Below are 18,659 nucleotides of genomic sequence, written 5' to 3' on the forward strand. Positions count from 1 at the left end.
AGGAGAAGAAAGGAGAAGAAGCAGCTAACATTACGAACAAATTGTCTATGCTGCATACTTAACGTTACGTTAACCAAATCTAAAGCACAATGAAAGGAATACACGTTATAATGACTTTCTATTTCAGCTTTACGTTGTCCCTATCTCAACTGACTGCCTTTGCTATATTGTATCATAACGTTAGCAGTACGTGCCTGATCATGACTCCTGTAGCAGTGCGCAAATTCTAAAGGAGATGTTTGTGTTTGTGTTTGTGTTTGTGTTTGTAGGTGGCTTGCAAAAGTGGCGTGATGATGGCAGGTGTGGAGCCGCATTCCCTGCCCCCGGTGCCAACCCAGGCCAGTGCAATCCTCTTAGCAAAGCTCATTGCTGCTCCAGATATACCTGGTGTGGTGATAGTCGGTTGCACTGTGAATGTCACGGGTGCGTGGACTATAGGAAAATCTCAGGTTAAGACCTTTTGTTCTACAATTGACCCAACATACCTTTTATACGTATATATATATAAACTCATGGCCCATGTATATGAACTTTTTTCATGCGACTAACAAGTAACGGCTGCTGTGAAAATGGTTTCCCTTTCTCAGAATACAAAGGCATTTTGTGACTTAGTAGAAAAACTGCCCCACTGGGCACACATCATTCTCTGAAAATGTAGTGGTCATAATAAGTAGTTCAAGAGTTACAGGAGCTAAAAGAGGTGGGCCTTAAAAGGATTCACCAAAAATGTAAGGTCTGAAAAGTGTACAGGGGTACCACTGGACTACGGTACGTCGGCGATGTCTTCGTGTTCTAAATTAAGTTTGTGTTACCCTTGATTTTATGATGGGAATAGCATGCAAAACGCAAAAGTATGACTAAAAAGGCTAAAAACACAAAGCGTAAAAAACATATCTTTTTATCAATGGAATTCGTTAAGAGCTCTTTCAAATTCCTCAACCTCAGCGATCATGGCGGCAAGGTGGGTGCAGTTACTGCGGGCACCACTGTTGGATTGGACAGACAGGGCTGTACATATAACACAGTCACACCACGGTGAAACATTATAATAAAAAGCTGACGTGCTTGTAGTAGGTGGGAAGTCAGGTCTCTGGTTAAGGTATGCTCCTGGTATGGCTGAGCAAAATTTCAAAATAATACTTGAACAAAATGCTACTAGTTATGTAGTTCTATTTTCATAATGTAATATACTTTCCTATCACACTATGCAACTCAAGGTCAAAGTAGCTGTCTCAAATAAAATAATATGAAAAACAAGCTTCCCTGTAGGCATGACTGACTACTTATGTCACGTGTCGGAATTGACTGGGTCAGTGTATTCCTGAAGAGGGTAAAAAAACGTTTGGACAGTGATCTTAGCTTTTCTAATCTTGTGTCACGTCACGAACTATTTTAACACAATTACAACAGTCTTTCTTTCGATAGATCTAATCAAAAAGCTTTCTCTCTTGTTCACTTACAGGATCGTTGAATACAATTGGGTATACAGAACGAGCGGGGTCCTTCTACAAAGTCTTCAGGACCAGGAGGGACTACACCCGTGCTCAGCAGACGTGTGAGGCAGACGGAGGCCATTTAGCAGTTGTCAATAATGAGGCTATCAACAACTTTATCATAGAATTGATTTCAGAGCCTGCTAACTTCTGGATCGGGCTCAATGACAAAGACGTGAGTAGACACTTACTATTTGTATTAACGCTAGTTCACCTTTATTTACGGGGGTAACCTATATCCGTTGCTTTTAAAAAAGTATTTAGGGATATTAGGTCAACGGACAGAGATTTTGTACTGCAATACCGACATGATATCCCTATTAAGGAACCCTATTTTTTAAAGCAATGCATGTAGGTGACCTCGTGATAAAGGTTAAAAAGCTTTAATTTTCATGAATTGTTGTAAACTAGTCATCGCTTCCTACGTTTTAGTAGCTTTTGTTTTGTTTTGTTAAAGTTTGAAGTCTACACCTCATTAACGTTATATCAAATTGTGTTCATAATGAACTAATTTGCAGTTTACCATGCTGTTCCTTTTCCAATGATAAAACGTATCTTTGTTACATCTTCAGACTGAAGGCACTTGGATGTGGGCAGACGGAACCAGATTGGTCGGTTGTGCCTTCACCAACTGGGCACCGTACGAACCAAACAATAACGGTGGACAAAACTGCGTGCACATGTGGTGGGAATACGACTACAAGTGGGACGATGACTTTTGCGATTACCAGAAATATTTCATTTGCCAAATAGGTACGTATTCAAAATAAAAATTGCCCAGGATGGAATTGCTAAAGTTGGCGTTACATAATGTTATTATTTCATCACCTGAATCGTTTGTCCTCATCAACGAGTAAAATAACGATACATTAATGTATCATCTTTAGGTTCTGGAGATGAAAGCAGCTGCAACGAGAATATGGGTAAGCCTTCAACGTCATTTCTTTATTCTACCTGAATAAATTCATTTCTTGTAAATGTAGGACGCGTGAATACTACAATAGACAGGCTAGTCTTGTATTAACTTGAACACGCCATCCTAAATACTATATGGCAATTGCTTTGACAAAATATTATGAAAAACTTTGTAACATGGCATCGTTTCAAGACTCATTTGTCATGACAATGCACTGTCAAATATCATTTGTTACATAAATGTCTTCATCAGTTCTTTGAAATTATCTAGGAAGATATGAAGATAGCAATTTACCTTCATATTTTGGTATGCGTGATACATGTACATGCTCCTGAGTTGCATGCGTGTTTTTCCATCTACCAGAATCTTGCCAGGTTGGAAATGGTAGTACCATACACTGCACAGTACCTGCACCTGCTTGCATGCCGGCAAGCTTTGATACTACATGTGTCTTATGCCACTTGTAAATCTGCCTGGAGATTATGGTGGATTGGTTAATCAATCTATCGAATCTATGGCGTAACGAAATGACGTGACGCGGCCTCTGCAACTCACATAACCAGTTCGATGTTGCTATGGTATTGCAGATGGCGTCTGTCAGAGCGGGTGGACCGAACACAACAGCCACTGCTACAGGCTGGGTGACGGGCCGGCTGACTGGGACACGGCCGACAAGATGTGTAAGGCAGCAGGCGCTAATCTTGCTTCCGTTGAAAACGATGCAGAGAACAACGCCATTCTAAGTGTCGTAGGTAATTACTAGTATATTTCACTTTGTGTTATGAGCCGGTGGTAAGGCTATTTAAGAATTGCAAATAACTAGCCACACACTAGACATTTTGAGGAGCACATGGTTTATTGTGTCCTTTCTCCAGGATTCTAGCACCAGAATGAGGTCACAGGATGAGGTCACAGGACTAGTCTATTTCTAAATTAGGGGGTTTGAGTAGGAGTGATCACATGGTTCTCAGTGGTTCATAACATACCTCCCCTAACAGGAGAAGTTTGACAAGTCAATCTGAATAATCATAAAGATATGAAACCACTGGGTAGACTACTTAAAAGTTACATTACGGGTATTATAAGGAAGCTACAAAAATAAAGAATGTTGACACTTCTGTCCTTTGAACATTGAAATAGTGATAGCAAAACTGACTGTTACAATATTAAGCATATAGATATGGGAATATGGAAACATAAAAATATGGAAACGGATCTAATTCGTATAGCAGTGAGTTACACTTCAGAAGACAAACCCTATAGCTCTACATAAAGAGAACCAGCTGAATGTCTGGCACACTGAGGCACAAACTACATACAAATTACATGACGACAGTGAAGTTTGTTTGGCTGTTGCAAAAATTACAACTTGGGAACAGGTATTGTATAGCAATGTATAATATGCTTCAGAAACAAACCCTGGCTGACCTAAGAGAAAACCAGCTGAATGCTTGGCACCTGATACACTTATAATCTACATGCATACGTTGTTGAAAAACATAAAAGTGTCACAATTTTGTGCTGGTTAAGTAAGCCTTACAAATCGGTAAACAGAGAAGTGTGAGGAATGTACAATACACCACTGGGAATAGCTTAGAAGTGTTGGCCCTTTGTTTTCTTTGGGAGACTCACCCTGGGCTAACTGATTGCTAGCAGATGTGGTAGGGCAAGACTGGACACATCCCACAGCGCATGGCATGGCAGTGGAATGTGGGCAGAATTTACAAATGTGCAAAATTATAAAGCAAAGATAGAAACAATAGATCAAAGCAATACAAATCAAAACTGGGGTGTAAATCTTACTGTAGAAGTCAGTCTATGTTTCAAATGTCCTTGCGACAGTTCGGTAGATCCTTTGTGTGTGGTCTTGTTACATGTGATGAATTTTTCTGGGGAGTCCACAGCATGCACGATGAAAGATTCCAGAACGTTCCTTCGCTTCTGTTCCATCCGACGACTGGAAGCTTGCTTTACCGCTCCTGACTACGTAGTACCTCAGCCCTGAACACGTGCCTGCTTACTCTCCCTCCATAGAATCACCCGCACGAGTTCGTCAGCTTCACTTTCTAACCCTCTGTCAGTGGACTCTGGAGATGGCACCTCTCTGTTCCACCCGGTAATTAGAAGCTTGCTTGTCCGCCCCGCTCTGTCGGTGAAGATGGAAGACTGGATACAGTGCCGTGTTAGAGGAAGCCTGGGTCTACAAGATGGAGATCAGCAGCTCACTTTCTCAGCCGTTCTGTCAGTAGAGTTTCAGCTTGGATACAGTTCATTCCCTCCTCCTCGTTTTTAAACGCTGGTACTCATAGTTGACTGCATCCAGTAAATGTAGGGTATAATACTGCTGGAGGTTTGTCCTTGGAGTATAGTGACAGAGTGTTCCAATCGATCTCGCCCTCCCACTGTGGCGTAGCACATGGTGGAAGACTCTCTGTGAGTTTTGGAGCGTTGGATACAGTTCTGTTCCTCTATACCGTGCTGACCGTCATCACAATTCCTCTCCGTGTCCGTGACGCCATTTGTTATGAGCCGGTGGTAAGGCTATTTAAGAATTGCAAATAACTAGCCACACACTAGACATTTTGAGGAGCACATGGTTTATTGTTTCCTTTCTCCAGGATTCTAGCACCAGAATGAGGTCACAGGATGAGGTCCCAGGACTAGTCTATTTCTAAATTAGGGGGTTTGAGTAGGAGTGATCACATGGTTCTCAGTGGTTCATAACATAGTATGGGAAACTGATTATCGTTTATACTGACGTTTCTTCTTTATTTCATTTCATATCATTTTTTTCAGGAAAAATTGACGGACAACTATTTTTGGCTACTTTTTGGCTAATTTCAGACCAAACGTGACCAAACTGTTTAAGACTTTTATTTTGGGATCTTTGGCTTCATGTTGCTTGTTTTGTTAGGAAATGTTTTTATTGCAAAGTCATGCTATGGTACAAGTAGTTTTCCATGTCGTATGATGTTTGTAAGTTTTTGTAAAATCTAAGTTTTTCTTCGTCTACAGATAACTTGTGAAAGAAACTTTGAATGTAAATGTCATTCAGTCTTCTCCTTAATTAACAATGTACAGGAATAGCCGTTGTCTATGATGTCGGCATTCCATATGTATGAGTAGCCGCTGTTGTTAAGTACGTCCTTTACATGATGAATCCTGCCACTATTCTCTGGTAAATGTTGTTGGGCAGAAATGCATCTACTTGTAACGGGTGTGAAGAAATGTTCATTTGTCTGAGTCGTAGCCAGTGTTTGACTAAACGGATTTGCATGGAGGCGTTTGGGATGAGTTTTCAGATGAGGGTCAAATTTGGAAAACTCTATTTTGAAACGGGGTAATTTTGAAATGTTCCCTTTTCGGGAAGTGACGGTCCGTTTCTGCAATAAGTTGATTTGGATCAGTTTTTTTGTCATAGTGATGAAAGTGTTGGGTGAAAGGTGCCAATGAAAAGCGCCCCGTAGCCTTTTCAATAATCTTAGTGCATACCTATGTAGCGCTTCTAACGTTTCTGACCGACATAATTACAACTTGACGTTTTTCTTTAGGCGCAATCAACACAGAGTTTCCGGTCGTTTGGGTTGGACTAAAGGACGTCAGTAAAGGTGGAGCATTGACGTGGACGGACGGATCGCCAGTCTCCTACACCAACTGGGCCCCACATGAGCCGGAGAACACCAGAACAAGGAGGTCAACCTCTTGGAGCGATGTCGGATCCAGTGGCTTGCGGGATCCAGGGAACTGTATCGCTGTGTACCACAGGGTATGTGTCCCTGTCTTCTGCTTTTCTTGCGATTGTCGAAGAATACATTAAATTTTTTTGCTCAATGCTCAATAGGTGTTATGAGTGTTGAAGCTTATGTTACAATTTTGAAAACTGTATCCGTGCACAAAATAAAGCGCTTACCGCGCTTTGGGTCACTTGATAAGGATCGGAGAACTGATCGAAAGCTTTCTTTTGTGCACGGATATGGGGTTTTAGAATTGTAACATATGCATAAGTTTCAACACTCATAACACGTATTGAGCATTTAGCAAAAAAAAAATGTTTTCTTCGACAATCGCAAAATTTTGATTACCGTCACAGATGCACTGACACGGATAGACGCAGTAATCTACAGTATCAAGAACGGGGCGGTTACATTACTTTTTTGGTGTATCTTATCTTTCAACAGGACGCGTACGCCTATCATCCCACTGCCGGCGGGCAAAGGAGAAAAGGACAGTGGAAGGACGACTTTTGCTACCATAAGTACCTCTACATCTGTGAGCGTTCACAATTGTAACAATCCTACTTTTTAAAAAAATGCACGATATCGCCCTGTAGAAACTTTGGCAACAGAGGAAGAAGAAGAAAGGCCGACATTTGCTTGAGAGCAAATACAGCATATTTCAGCCATCTCTCTCCCCATTCAAAAATCACCCATGTGCAAAAATGGAACACTTTTGTCTAAAAGTCACTTCTACTAATGACACTTTAGCCCAAAATTGAATCTTACAAAATTCCCAGTGCAAGAATGGACTCTTCCAGTGCACCCCATGTGAATTTACACAATAGACCAGTCCAGAAAACTGAAAACATGGCCTTTTGATTAAGCAACCCAGTCCAAAGTTGAACTAAGCAAAAAAGGTATGAAAAGGTAAAATAGACCAGTCCAAAAACACTTCCGCTAAAATTAGAATATTGAATCATCACCCGTCTAAAACTAAATTTGAAAACATCCCCCTCCGTGAAGAATGGACTCTTCTTGCGATGCCCCTATGTAAAGTGGTGCAGTCCAAAAATACATCCGCTAAAATTGGACTTAGACGTTATCACCAAAGGATGTCGGACGCTTCGGACCTTTACCAACTCGGACCTAGCAATTTCTGGTCAACTCGGACCTAAACCCTGGTCAACTCGGACCTTCGGTGATTTCTGGCCGCCATCTTGGATCATCCGTGTTATGGGTCTAGATGGGAAATTGTCGGTACCCTATTTACTTAGAAAGTACGTTCATGGCTTGGCGCAGGCGCTTTTGACAGCTAAAAAATGTCAAAAATCCACGGCGGCATGATTCCAATGCCCATCACTCGTATACGCGTACGGCTAACACTCGCTTTCACGGAGGGCTGGAGCCGGGCATGCCGCCGCGGATTTTTGACATTTTTTAGCTAGGGTTAGGGTTGACTCGACACTCGCGCTTCGCGCTCGGTCTCGCAACCCATAACCCTAGCTAAAAAATGTCAAAAACCGCGGCTACGTCATCAGAGCTATCGCTCTTCATGTCCCTAATTTTGAAGATAATCTCATTCACTTTTGACTCAAAAGATAGTGCCAAAGTGCAATTTTCCCATCCAGACCGCTTTGTGGAAAATTCTGGGTTACCGCTAAAATTTTGTCTTTGCGTAGACGTAACATGTTAACATATAACCGTTATTTATTCAGCAACTTGACCGGAAACTAAAAAGGTCCGAGTTGACCAGGGTGTAGGTCCGAGTTGACCAAAGTGTAGGTCCGAGTTGGTAGGTCCGAGTTGGTAAAGGTCCGAATCGTCCTGATTCCATCACCAAAGTCCCAAAATTGGATTTAAAAATCCCCCTCCATGTAAGAATGGACTCTTCCAGCACACCCTATATAAAATTGCAAAATAGACCAGTCAAAAAATAACCACACTGCAACACTTTGCCATGATCACCAGTCCAAAAACGAATTTTAAAAAAAATGTACCCCTCCGTACCAGAATGGACTCTTCCAGATAACACCAGGCTCACAGATTGGCTGCCAAATGCCCTTCGGGATGTTGACTCAGGCTACGTGATTGGTTGCCCCTTTAATCACATGCTGTCTTTAGGTGGGAGGTCAACGACCTTGAGGTCGACCCCTCTGGCCAGTGGAAAATTACCAAACAAATCCACAAATACATCATTTTGAAGTGGTTAATGCCAGAAATTATACATGGGTCATTTGAATAAATATCTTGTGCACCTATTTACCAAAATGTAGGTCATTTGGTTGTAAGACCAGGGAACAGGAGCCAAAAGCGTACGTTTTTGGTCAAACAATGGCCAAAAAATCCCAAAATTAAGCATTTTATTGTACTGTATGCCAAAAGTGTTATTGAGTCCATGTGCGCATATGTAGATGACACTCCTATACCATATTTCAGGTCATTTGGTTGTAAATTGAGGGTATAGGAGCCAAGAATGTCATTTTTTGGGCAAAAAATGGCCAAAATACGTCAAAATTAGGCATTTTGTTGTTATTGGATTTTTGTGGACATATGATTAAGGCACCTCTGTACCAAATTTGAGGTCATTCGGCTGTAATACCAGGGTACAGGGGGCCAAAATGTACATAAAATTGCAAAAGACATGAATGAAATCAATTTAAAGGCAGATATGAAAAAAAAATGAGAAAAAAAACACCTAAGGGTATTGGTCCACTCTACCCTTGTGCCAAATTTCATTCGGTCCAGGAACGATGGAGTTGATTCGATTTGAAGATTTGACAGGAAAAAGAAGAAGAAACATTACGAATACAATATATTTCAATGGCTGAAATATAAAAACGGAAGACAAGGCTGGATGAAAACTAGATTAATGCACTCTTAAGTATATGTACAGAAACAATGACAACTATTGTCAACTTTTAGTTGTGTACGTGGCGACAGAACGGTTGTAATCTTTGCAAGCAACTATGGCCAGTATCCCATCAAATGGACCGCCGAATTGTCGAAAGCCGAAAGCTTGGAAGTACAAAGTAACCTTTGCTCTTGTGTAAAGTAATTAGCCAAGGATTCTTGGTGTGGTGCATGCTGTAACTAATGTTTTATTCTACGCTTGGTATTGCAGACAGTTTTCCAAGAAATTTAAAGTAGGATGACACATTCACATTTGTCAGTTATTTGGTAGAAAATGACGTATTTTGTGTGCACAAATTTGAAGTAGTGATACGTTTGATACCAGGATTGAAATCACTGAAGCTACTAGTTCTTCTTTGGATGGGGAATACTGTAGAGTGAGTTAAGATTGGGTATCACAGTTGGGTAGCCTCTATATACCAGGCTCCGCGGATCGGTGGTCTAATAGTAGAAATTTGACAAATAGAGTTAAATGTACGCTAGGGGAGTCGGGCGGCCAGAGGAGTTATTTCACTCCCCTAGCGAACTATTGACTAATTTCTACTATCAGACCACCAAGATTAACAATTGGGCACGTACGAGTACTGGAGGTACATCAAGCGGATGAACAGCTGAGTAATGGGCGAATGATGTCAAGAGAGGGCGGATGATGCCCACATACATTGTATATCATTTTACTTACTCGTTACGCACCAGACGTGGTGTGTACATGAATGTAGGAGGCGCTTCGGCGGGCAGCCCTGGTGCCTCACAGGCTCCTCGCGCGGCGCCCGACAATCCATCCTTTTTACATCGATTCGTATTTTTAAAAGCTTTACATGACATTCTAATTGTATATGAAGATGTATGGACCTATTTGGTGATGTTTTCATTTGGTTTATACCTTGTATGTTGCTTATTTTTGCATTTTACAAATCGGGACTCTATACCCCATGAGAGCCCAGTCTGCAGTACCGCTGCCGGCCGCGGCCAGAAAAGTGGCAAAGACGACCGTCAAATTGTCAAATTTTCGCTCTTTTCGGGAATAGGGAAATAACAAAAGGCTCACAAAAGGGGTTTTGAATTCTTAGGCCTATTTCATTTCGTTTTCTGAAATTAAATATTCAAAATTGAGTATGACAATATTTGAGACATTTCACCAACAAAGCCATGCCATTTGATATTAGGTCATAAAAGACCATACAACTTGCCAATATGGGTGGTCGTGTGTGCATATCCTGTACATTGTCACATTCGGAAGGGCTACCTCATCCAAATTTAATCAATATTTTGTGAAACAAAACGACGTTGAGCAAATAAAACGATGTTTCTGTCTGTTCTTTTATTGACATATCCAATTTTCTTTCAAAATTTAACATGTGTGGGCTGCTTGTAGGTGCAATATAACCTTGATCGCCAGGCTTGATGACTCGCTGACTTGCTGAATTTGTAGAACAATATAGAAAATGGTTTGTTATACCGTTTTCTGACACGATGCAGGGCGTTCCCTGAGACAAGAATGATGATAGAATATTTGTTGTTTACTGTACAGTTTTGGGGTGTCCAGAGGATACCAGTGTAGACTTCTGTGCTGTATTGGATGTGCAACTATGAAGGGGGGAATTAATCACTGGAGATTTTGCCACAACACAAGTGTTACAATGGTTACCTGCTATTCACTGATTTGAAGCAAAACGGATAATGAATAACGATAGTACTCTAGTATGTGACAAACTGATAGCTGAGTCCGATGAAAAGTGAGTATAGTACGATGATATTATCATAAATGTAATTCATCTATATGATTTTGTGATCCGGCGTAAAAGATGCTAGCTTTCATACAATTACGCAAGACAGATTTATGTTGTGTTATGATGTATTGGCGTAATGCGGCGCATTCAATCGGTTGTTACCTTTGGAATGTCCACGTCGACATTGTTGTTCAGGCTGTGTACCACAAGTAAAAGTCCGTTCTTACTCCAGTTTAAAGTCAAGAGTCTGTGTTTTATGCTATTTCTTCCCATTGAACATCAGTTTTAGTTGTGGGTAGCTTGACACATCCCTTTTCTTTTCTTCCTCTCTTGTATGTGCTGTGAAATGTTGACATAGAAATAAAAACAGTAAAAATATTATTGTCTCGTCTAGTTTTTCTTCTTTTTTGATTTTGTTATACCCCAATTGATAAGCGCTAGCCATCATTAATTGTTCCCTAAAATTCAACAACACCACAGTCAAACAAAATAATAGACCGCCCTATCAAGAATCTGAGCCAGTTTGGGGAGGTTGTATGCAAATGAAGGCGGGAGCTCGTTCCACTAGATGAACATACGGCATGTTACCTGCCTTGTAGTAGGGACGAGGTGTTTCAGTGTCAACAAATGTCATTGTGAGTCATTGTCGTTTCAAACTGGTACTGAATCCGGTAAAGCGACACTCTCCCGTTGCAGAAATGTGTGAATATCATTGTCATTGACGCACATGTCCGCTATCCTGTCTGTGTCAGTTGGTATCTTTTATTTCTTTAGCTTAAAGTTAACTTGAAAGTTCGAGATGGGCAAATGTATATGTATATACATATGTACATGAATGAGCTTGAGTGTGAGTGTGTCTTTCCACGAAGTCTACACCACAGCGCAAAGGTTTTGTAAGGCTGTTAAATTGAATTACAATGAAGCACTTTAAAAGTCAAAAGCTCTGTACAATTGAATAATCCCACACGCCAAGTTGACCACAATGAAACATATTCAGATGTCATTTTCAGCACAAAAGACGCAAACCTGAGTGCTTAACTGAATTTGTACCGTTTCAACAGCGCTGAGAACATTGCGCAGATTATTAAGTTTACCTGTCACAATATAGGTCAACGGATAGGTGAAGTGAGGTGAATATTCTGTGAGATTTTCAAGCGTCTCACAAGTGCTTTTATATAGGTGTTGGCAAAGCGTATACCATACCGAAGAAGTATGTTTGTGCTCGTCAAAACCAGAGGACGGCTGTACTGTAAGCTCGCTTCTAACGGCTATTAACAGCTGTAACAAATTCTTGTGAAAAAGGAGTCAAGAGATAATCAAAGATGGGAGACCAGAAACGTATTCGAACGGCCCTGATGTTGTTGCTGCTTTACGTTCTGTGGATGGGGAGGGGAGATTCCGCCATCACAAAGCAACAAGCTCTGCACCTCAAAAGTAAGTACTACATGTAACCGTTTTCTCTTTTGTGACCCATTTTGTCACCTCACTACTCACCACCTCACCTCACCTCACCTCACTACTCACCAACTCATCTCACCTGTCACTATCTCACCTTACCAGTCACCACCTCAACTCACCAGTCACCACCTCACCTTACCAATCACCACCTCACGTCAGCAGTCACCACCTCACCTCACCAGTCACCACCTCACCTCACCAACCACCACCTCAACTCACCTTACCACCACCTCACATTACCAGTCACCACCTCACCTCACCAGTCACCACCTCACCTCACCAGTCACCACCTCACCTCACCAGTCACCACCTCACCTCACCAGTCACCACCTCACCTCACCAGTCACCACCTCATCTTACCAGTCACTCACCTCACCTCACCAGTCACCACCTCATCTTACCAGTCACTCACCTCAACTCGGTAAGCCTTCAACAACAAAACAACATTTTTTGTTCTACTTTTCAAAATGTCGTACACGTACGTGCTACTGTACAGGCTGCTGTCAACTTAACGTATCAAAAACTAAGCTTAACTAGTGGCTTTGATACGCCATTTGAAGTACACGACAGCGTTGTTATATACATATACTGACGATACGTCCTTAATCCGCTAAAAGGAATTTCCTTTGACAAAATGTCTTAAAACACTCTTAGGGGAGGGAGTGCATTTCCGGAGTTGCGTAGAAAGTGCACTTTGCCTACCCTTAGCCTATTATTGATCTATTTTTGAAAAAAAAGGGATTTTCCTGGGCAAATTTTGATCATATAAAGGTCAAGGTTAAAATCTTGCCCAAAATTGTGACCTTTGGCATGCTTTGACCTGTAATCGACCTCCATATTCGGTCAAGAGACTGGACTGATCCATTAGGACGGGGTGAAATCCTGACATCATGACAATCATCTGGCTGTATCTCGTTAAAATGCCGGAGTTAAACTCGAGCCTTTTCTAACGAAAACAAACCTGACAAATCCAGCTTTGCAGTGGTGGTAAAGACTTGAGGTTTGAAATGCAGGTAAATGTGTTTTAAGTGATAGTTTTTGCATGGCTTAACCATATATTGGATGCGAAATTCCATTCACAGGCACCTCCCCTTAGACTTAGCTTAACATGTGTAGCATTCCATCGTTTCAATACCATATAATGCAATATACTTTAAATACTTGCTCCTGAGTTGTAAACACGTTTTTCCATCCACCAGAATCATGCCAGGTTGGAAATGGGGCGTCCTACCGAGGAACAGTCTCTGTGACCCAAACAGGCAAGACGTGTCAGCGCTGGGACAGTCAGACACCGCATGAGCACGACAGGACACCTGCTAATTATCCTGCACGTGGACTGGTGGACAACTACTGCCGGAATCTGGACGACTGGTACGCAATTTGGTGCTACACCACCGATCCCAACTACAGATGGGACTATTGTGACGTGCCAGTCTGTTAAGGTAAGGTCTGGATCTGTACGCTTACATGTTGGCTAATGTTTGTTTCTTCTATGTAAATGATTTTCGTTCAGCTCCATGTATACTGTTTTTTTTTTACTTTATCATGTCTTCTTAAGATCTGGCTTGTGACGCCGTAAGGAGTAACAATGGTAGATTCGGACACCTCGAATTATGGGAAAGCTAAGAAAATCGTCTTCTCTATATAGTGTCTGAAGTTGGATAATTGATCGTTCAGTGGAACATATTTCATTCATCCTCAATGAATTTTTTTCTGTTATTGCCCAGGATGACGTGGTGTGGATGAGCACGATACTTTACATGTATACATCCGGGTCTTCGTGGTTTGCATCAAAATTTCCGGCCGTGTACGATCTGCCGTGCCACTATAGACCTAGTAATTATTTTGTTTATTCTAGTTAGAAGGCTTCATTTCTAAGTATTATCTAAGTCAGATCTAGAGGAACTAATCTTCTGACAAGCTTCCCAGGGTATGGTCATCTTGAAATCAACTCAGTTGTTCATAAAAATCTGGAAAAAAATTGAGATATTTGAATATCAAGTGACTGTATTCCTTTACCTCTGTACCGAATTTCAACTCATTCCATGACATTACTTTATGAAGCACCCTCGTACGTTAGATTTGCACAGTATGATATAAGTGACACATGTTAGTGAAGAAAACACAGCAAGCATTTAAGTAACATTGCACCTGAGTTAAGTTCTTTTTTTGCCGTTATATTATTTCAATGTATATGAAAGTGTGCATGTGACTAACGAGTAAATAACTGTGCTCAGAATTCAAACTTTAGAACACCTGTGCGTTTTCCGAATACCTTAAGGTATGCTACAGTATAGGATTTTGTCCAACATTGTTGTGAAATTGGTGACATTGGTATAGATGTATGAATGTTATAAACAACTAACGTTTATGTACCATCGGTCGCCGTAAGGTTGAAGTAAAACTTAACATTTGTTGACTGTATAGTAGGTATTACCTTGAATTATTATCATAAGTGTATGGGTGGGTGTATTATAGTGTACATATATATGAAGGAACAATAAATTAACGTAACATGCCACGCTTAACAGTCTTCCATTCTAAACCCTATCTAGCTCCGGTCTAAGTGGGGAAGGGAATTGATCGAGCAGCCTTCGTAACCCCTGCTTGGTCTATGTGGAAACCCCTGCTTATCCTACTGGGTCAGTTCGTCCTCACTCTTAGTGAGCATTTGAACTGGTCTCATGATGTTTCTGACTTCTGCTACAGTTATTATGGAATTCCAAACCTTTCAGTGGCCTTAGGGTCGTACCTTGAAGCGACATTCGGGTCTTGTTACGTGATAAGCAATCAATGGACACATCTTTTCCTTTTATCACGAACCTTTTCAGTGCAAACGACGTCAAGCTGAGTACGTAACTTCATTTAGAGCCAGTTCGTCAGCTTCCATTAACGCAATGTCAACGAACAATGTCCAGATTATTGAATTTACTTCTCACGGACCAGTGCTTGCAGCTGGTGTTAGGTCGTAGACCAGACCAGCCACTTTTAAAGAAAATCTCAGTTTTGCCATCGACCGAACTTCTGGGGCCATGATTGGTATGAAAACGACATAAGCTCGGTTCAAGCAGTAACTTCTCGAACTTTTCGACCAAAAAGGAGCAAATAAAAATATCAAGAATGGGAGACAAGAACTGTATCCGAACGGCCCTGATGTTATCGCTGCTTTACGTTCTGTGGTTGGGGAGGGGAGCCTCCGCCATAACAGGGCAACAAGCTAAGCAATTGAAAGGTAGGTACTGTATTCAATCATTCTCTCTGCGTTAATTCCTTTTAGTAAGAGTACATCAATTTCAAGTTGGCACAAAACAATGGATATAGTATTATGTATATTATCAAAGACTACACTATATGTAATACACATACTGTAAAATTTTTATTACTGGCATTTTGCATACATGTATATACTACTTCGCTTGACATTGTATATCTGTTCATTTCACCCCCGTTCAGTACCTCTGTTGGAACATACTATATTCCTTAAATCAGACACCCTATAGTTCGAAAATTCACTGCAGTAACAAAGCAGTAATGCTGACAGATACTTATTTTTGCAATGTTGCAGACAGAATGGAGAGGTTGAAATCAAGGATTGATGCGGTTAACCTAAAATTGACCCGAAGTACTGGAACCCTGAACAACATGGCGGAGACAGGGTTTCCTGAGGTCCAGGATGTTCCCGCACCCACTCCGACCCCAGCACCCGGTAAGTCTCATCACCGCTTTGTTTGCAAGATGGTTGTGAAATATAGAAGATAAGTTATAATACTGAAAGTTAACACAAATATAACAATAGTTTTGCTACCTATCTTTTTTTTACAAATGTTACTATTTCCTATGACAGATATCAACATCGCTAGAGGAAAGCAGAGATACACAAATATGATAATAGTTTTGCCACTTATCTTTATTCTTGAGGTAACAGAACACAGTTTTAGGCCTATGGGGATTTCTATAGTCAAGGGCCTCAAGGTGACTGGCTTCGACACGGAAAATCCTGTCGGCGAATCGCCCTCTCACGCCCACTTTGAAACGCCGCTCTGCGGAGGTCACATAACTGCAGCCGGCTCACACTAGATGGGCAGTTGCGTAATGGGGCGCATTTATACACGAAATAGAAAACTTTAACAATCCAAACCATACTGTCACAGAGCCGACACCTTCCGTGACCACGCAGCACAGGTTATATCTGGCTGCCCCTTAAATAAGGCTTTTTACCTCTCCTTCAACAAGTTTATCCGTACTACTCTATGTACCCGCGTCGTGTTCTGCTACCTTGACAAATGTTACTATTTCCTATGACAGATATCAACATCGCTAGAGGGAAGCTGGCTTTCCAATCAACCGTGTTGGATTGCAAGGTTGCCGGCCTTGCCGTCGACGGGAACACCAATACCGACTACTACGCTGGCTCCTGTCAACACAATGATAACGAACAAAGTCCTAGTTGGTGGGTGGATCTCGGAAAATCGTTTATGATTAACAGGTATGTGTCATCGAGTTTAAAACGAAAAGAAACGTAACGTCTACGTCGATGAAGGTTAGCAATATGCTAATACACGTACCTATTTAAATAATGTAAATTTGCCTTCACCTCCATTGCATATCCATTCATAGTGAGGGCATAAACCTGTTCTTTAAAAGAACTGCTCAGTCACTTGGCGAATGATGATAGTGGATGCTATCTGAAACGTATGACCGTTCCCAATACCATATCCAGCTACTTGAATAACGGTTACTAAGTTGGCGTAACATAACTGCTAGGTTCAGCGGGAGATGCAATAGACCACTTCAAGGAGCTAGTTTCGGTTAAGATAAATATTACTTACTTCAGAGCATTACGGTTATTTTTTCAAATCTAATGTAGCTTATAAGTTTGACATGACCTTGAGCATTTGCATTCAATACCCATTCACAGCTAAGCTGGGGACGTGTACAAAACCGTTTGGACTTCTGTACCTACTCTTAAACTATCTATCTACAGAGTAGTCATCTTCAACCGCCTGGACTGTTGTTCGGAACGGCTCAACCCCTTCAACATCCACATCGGGGATTCCAACCAGGTCAGCACGAACCCCAAGTGTGGAGGTGATCATCACATCGACATCACCCAGTCGTCCATTTCCGTTTCCTGTCAGGGGATGACGGGACGGTACGTCGGCGTTCGTCTTCCTGGAGACTACCGAACTCTGACCCTGTGCGAAGTTCAAGTCTTTTCAGGTCGAAATTTCATCATGACAATACTGAGTTTTTACATTCAAAAGATAAACTATCTTCTCAACACAAGTGCTGTCCTATTAATGACTTTTGCGGCCAACTCTCATTTCTCACTAGACTTTACTTCTGATACACAAAGACGTTTTCCTTGCGCTATCTGAATGAAAAGCGGTCTATCTGCTGTCCGATTTTGCTTGAATATACAAAGGTTTATACAAATATACAAAGGTTTATACAAACAAAAATTACCATCTGGATTTATGACGTTGCTTCATTCTATTCTTTGAAGAATCTGTTAGACAGAATGGGTACACAGAACGAGCGGGGTCCTTCTACAAAGTCTTCCGGACCAGGAGGGACCACACCAGTGCCCAGCAGACGTGTGAGGCAGACGGAGGCCATCTGGCTGTTGTTAATACTGAAGCTCTCAACAAATTTATCATAGAGTTGATTTCAGACGTAGACCCTGCCAATTACTGGATCGGGCTCAATGACAATGAGGTAAGCAGAAAATTTGAGGCAAGGTGCTGTAAACTAGTGGATTTCCACTTTTGTTCGACGTCTACAGTCTTGTTGAATGATTTTGTGCGTTTGGGAAACTATCAACAGTTTATCATGGACGCAATTTATTGACGGTGCAATGGCCGACTGGTAGAGCCTTGCATTCAGTAGGTCGTGAGTTCCTCCCCAGCCGAGTCATACCAAAGACTTTAAAAATGGTATATGCTGCTTTATATGCTTATCACTAATACTCAGCACTAGTGAGGAAGAGTATGGGAGTTGAACAACACACATCACTACCAGCGGACTTAGCCCCTTGCTGTAGTGGCTTGCACAAATGTCTGGCCCAAGGACTACAGAAATAGAGATGGGCGCCACGCCTAAGCATCTGTTACAGATGTACGATCAACTTTAATTCATTGCCGTTCTTTTTCAAAAACAAAATAGCTTTTGGTGTTTCTTCTTCTGCAGACCGAAGGCACATATAGATGGGCAGACGGAACCAGATTGGCCGGTTGCGCCTTCACCAACTGGGCATCGAACGAACCAAATGATAACGGTGGACAAAACTGTGTGCACATGTGGTCCGACTACGACTACAAGTGGGACGACGACTTTTGCCAGTACCAGAAATATTTCATTTGCCAAATAGGTACGTATTCAGAAGTAGAAATGATTCATGACTGGCCAACGGTGGAATTATGAGAGTTGAAGTTAT

The 18,659-nt window shown here is 41.5% G+C and overlaps 1 protein-coding gene across 1 annotated transcript; it reads left to right on the forward strand.

The window, feature by feature from the left end:
• Positions 1–2,071: 2,071 nt before the first annotated feature.
• On the forward strand, positions 2,072–6,965 carry LOC118411579 (macrophage mannose receptor 1-like). The gene is made up of 5 exons (XM_035813982.1): positions 2,072–2,246; positions 2,381–2,416; positions 2,997–3,161; positions 5,961–6,175; positions 6,588–6,965. Exons 1-5 carry the CDS (start codon positions 2,081–2,083, stop codon positions 6,696–6,698), a joined length of 693 nt encoding a protein of 230 aa, XP_035669875.1. The 5' UTR covers positions 2,072–2,080; the 3' UTR covers positions 6,699–6,965.
• Positions 6,966–18,659: the final 11,694 nt, after the last annotated feature.

The sequence above is a fragment of the Branchiostoma floridae genome, chromosome 3 (assembly GCF_000003815.2).
Source record: "Branchiostoma floridae strain S238N-H82 chromosome 3, Bfl_VNyyK, whole genome shotgun sequence".
NCBI lineage: Eukaryota > Metazoa > Chordata > Leptocardii > Amphioxiformes > Branchiostomatidae > Branchiostoma > Branchiostoma floridae.

Coding starts and splice junctions, on each gene's coding strand:
- LOC118411579 (XM_035813982.1), top strand. CDS start 2,081: ATGTGGGCAGACGGAACCAGATTGGTCGGTTGTGCCTTCACCAACTGG. Junction 3,162..5,960: donor CGCCATTCTAAGTGTCGTAG/GTAATTACTAGT, acceptor GTTTTTCTTTAG/GCGCAATCAACACAGAGTTT. Junction 6,176..6,587: donor GTATCGCTGTGTACCACAGG/GTATGTGTCCCT, acceptor ATCTTTCAACAG/GACGCGTACGCCTATCATCC.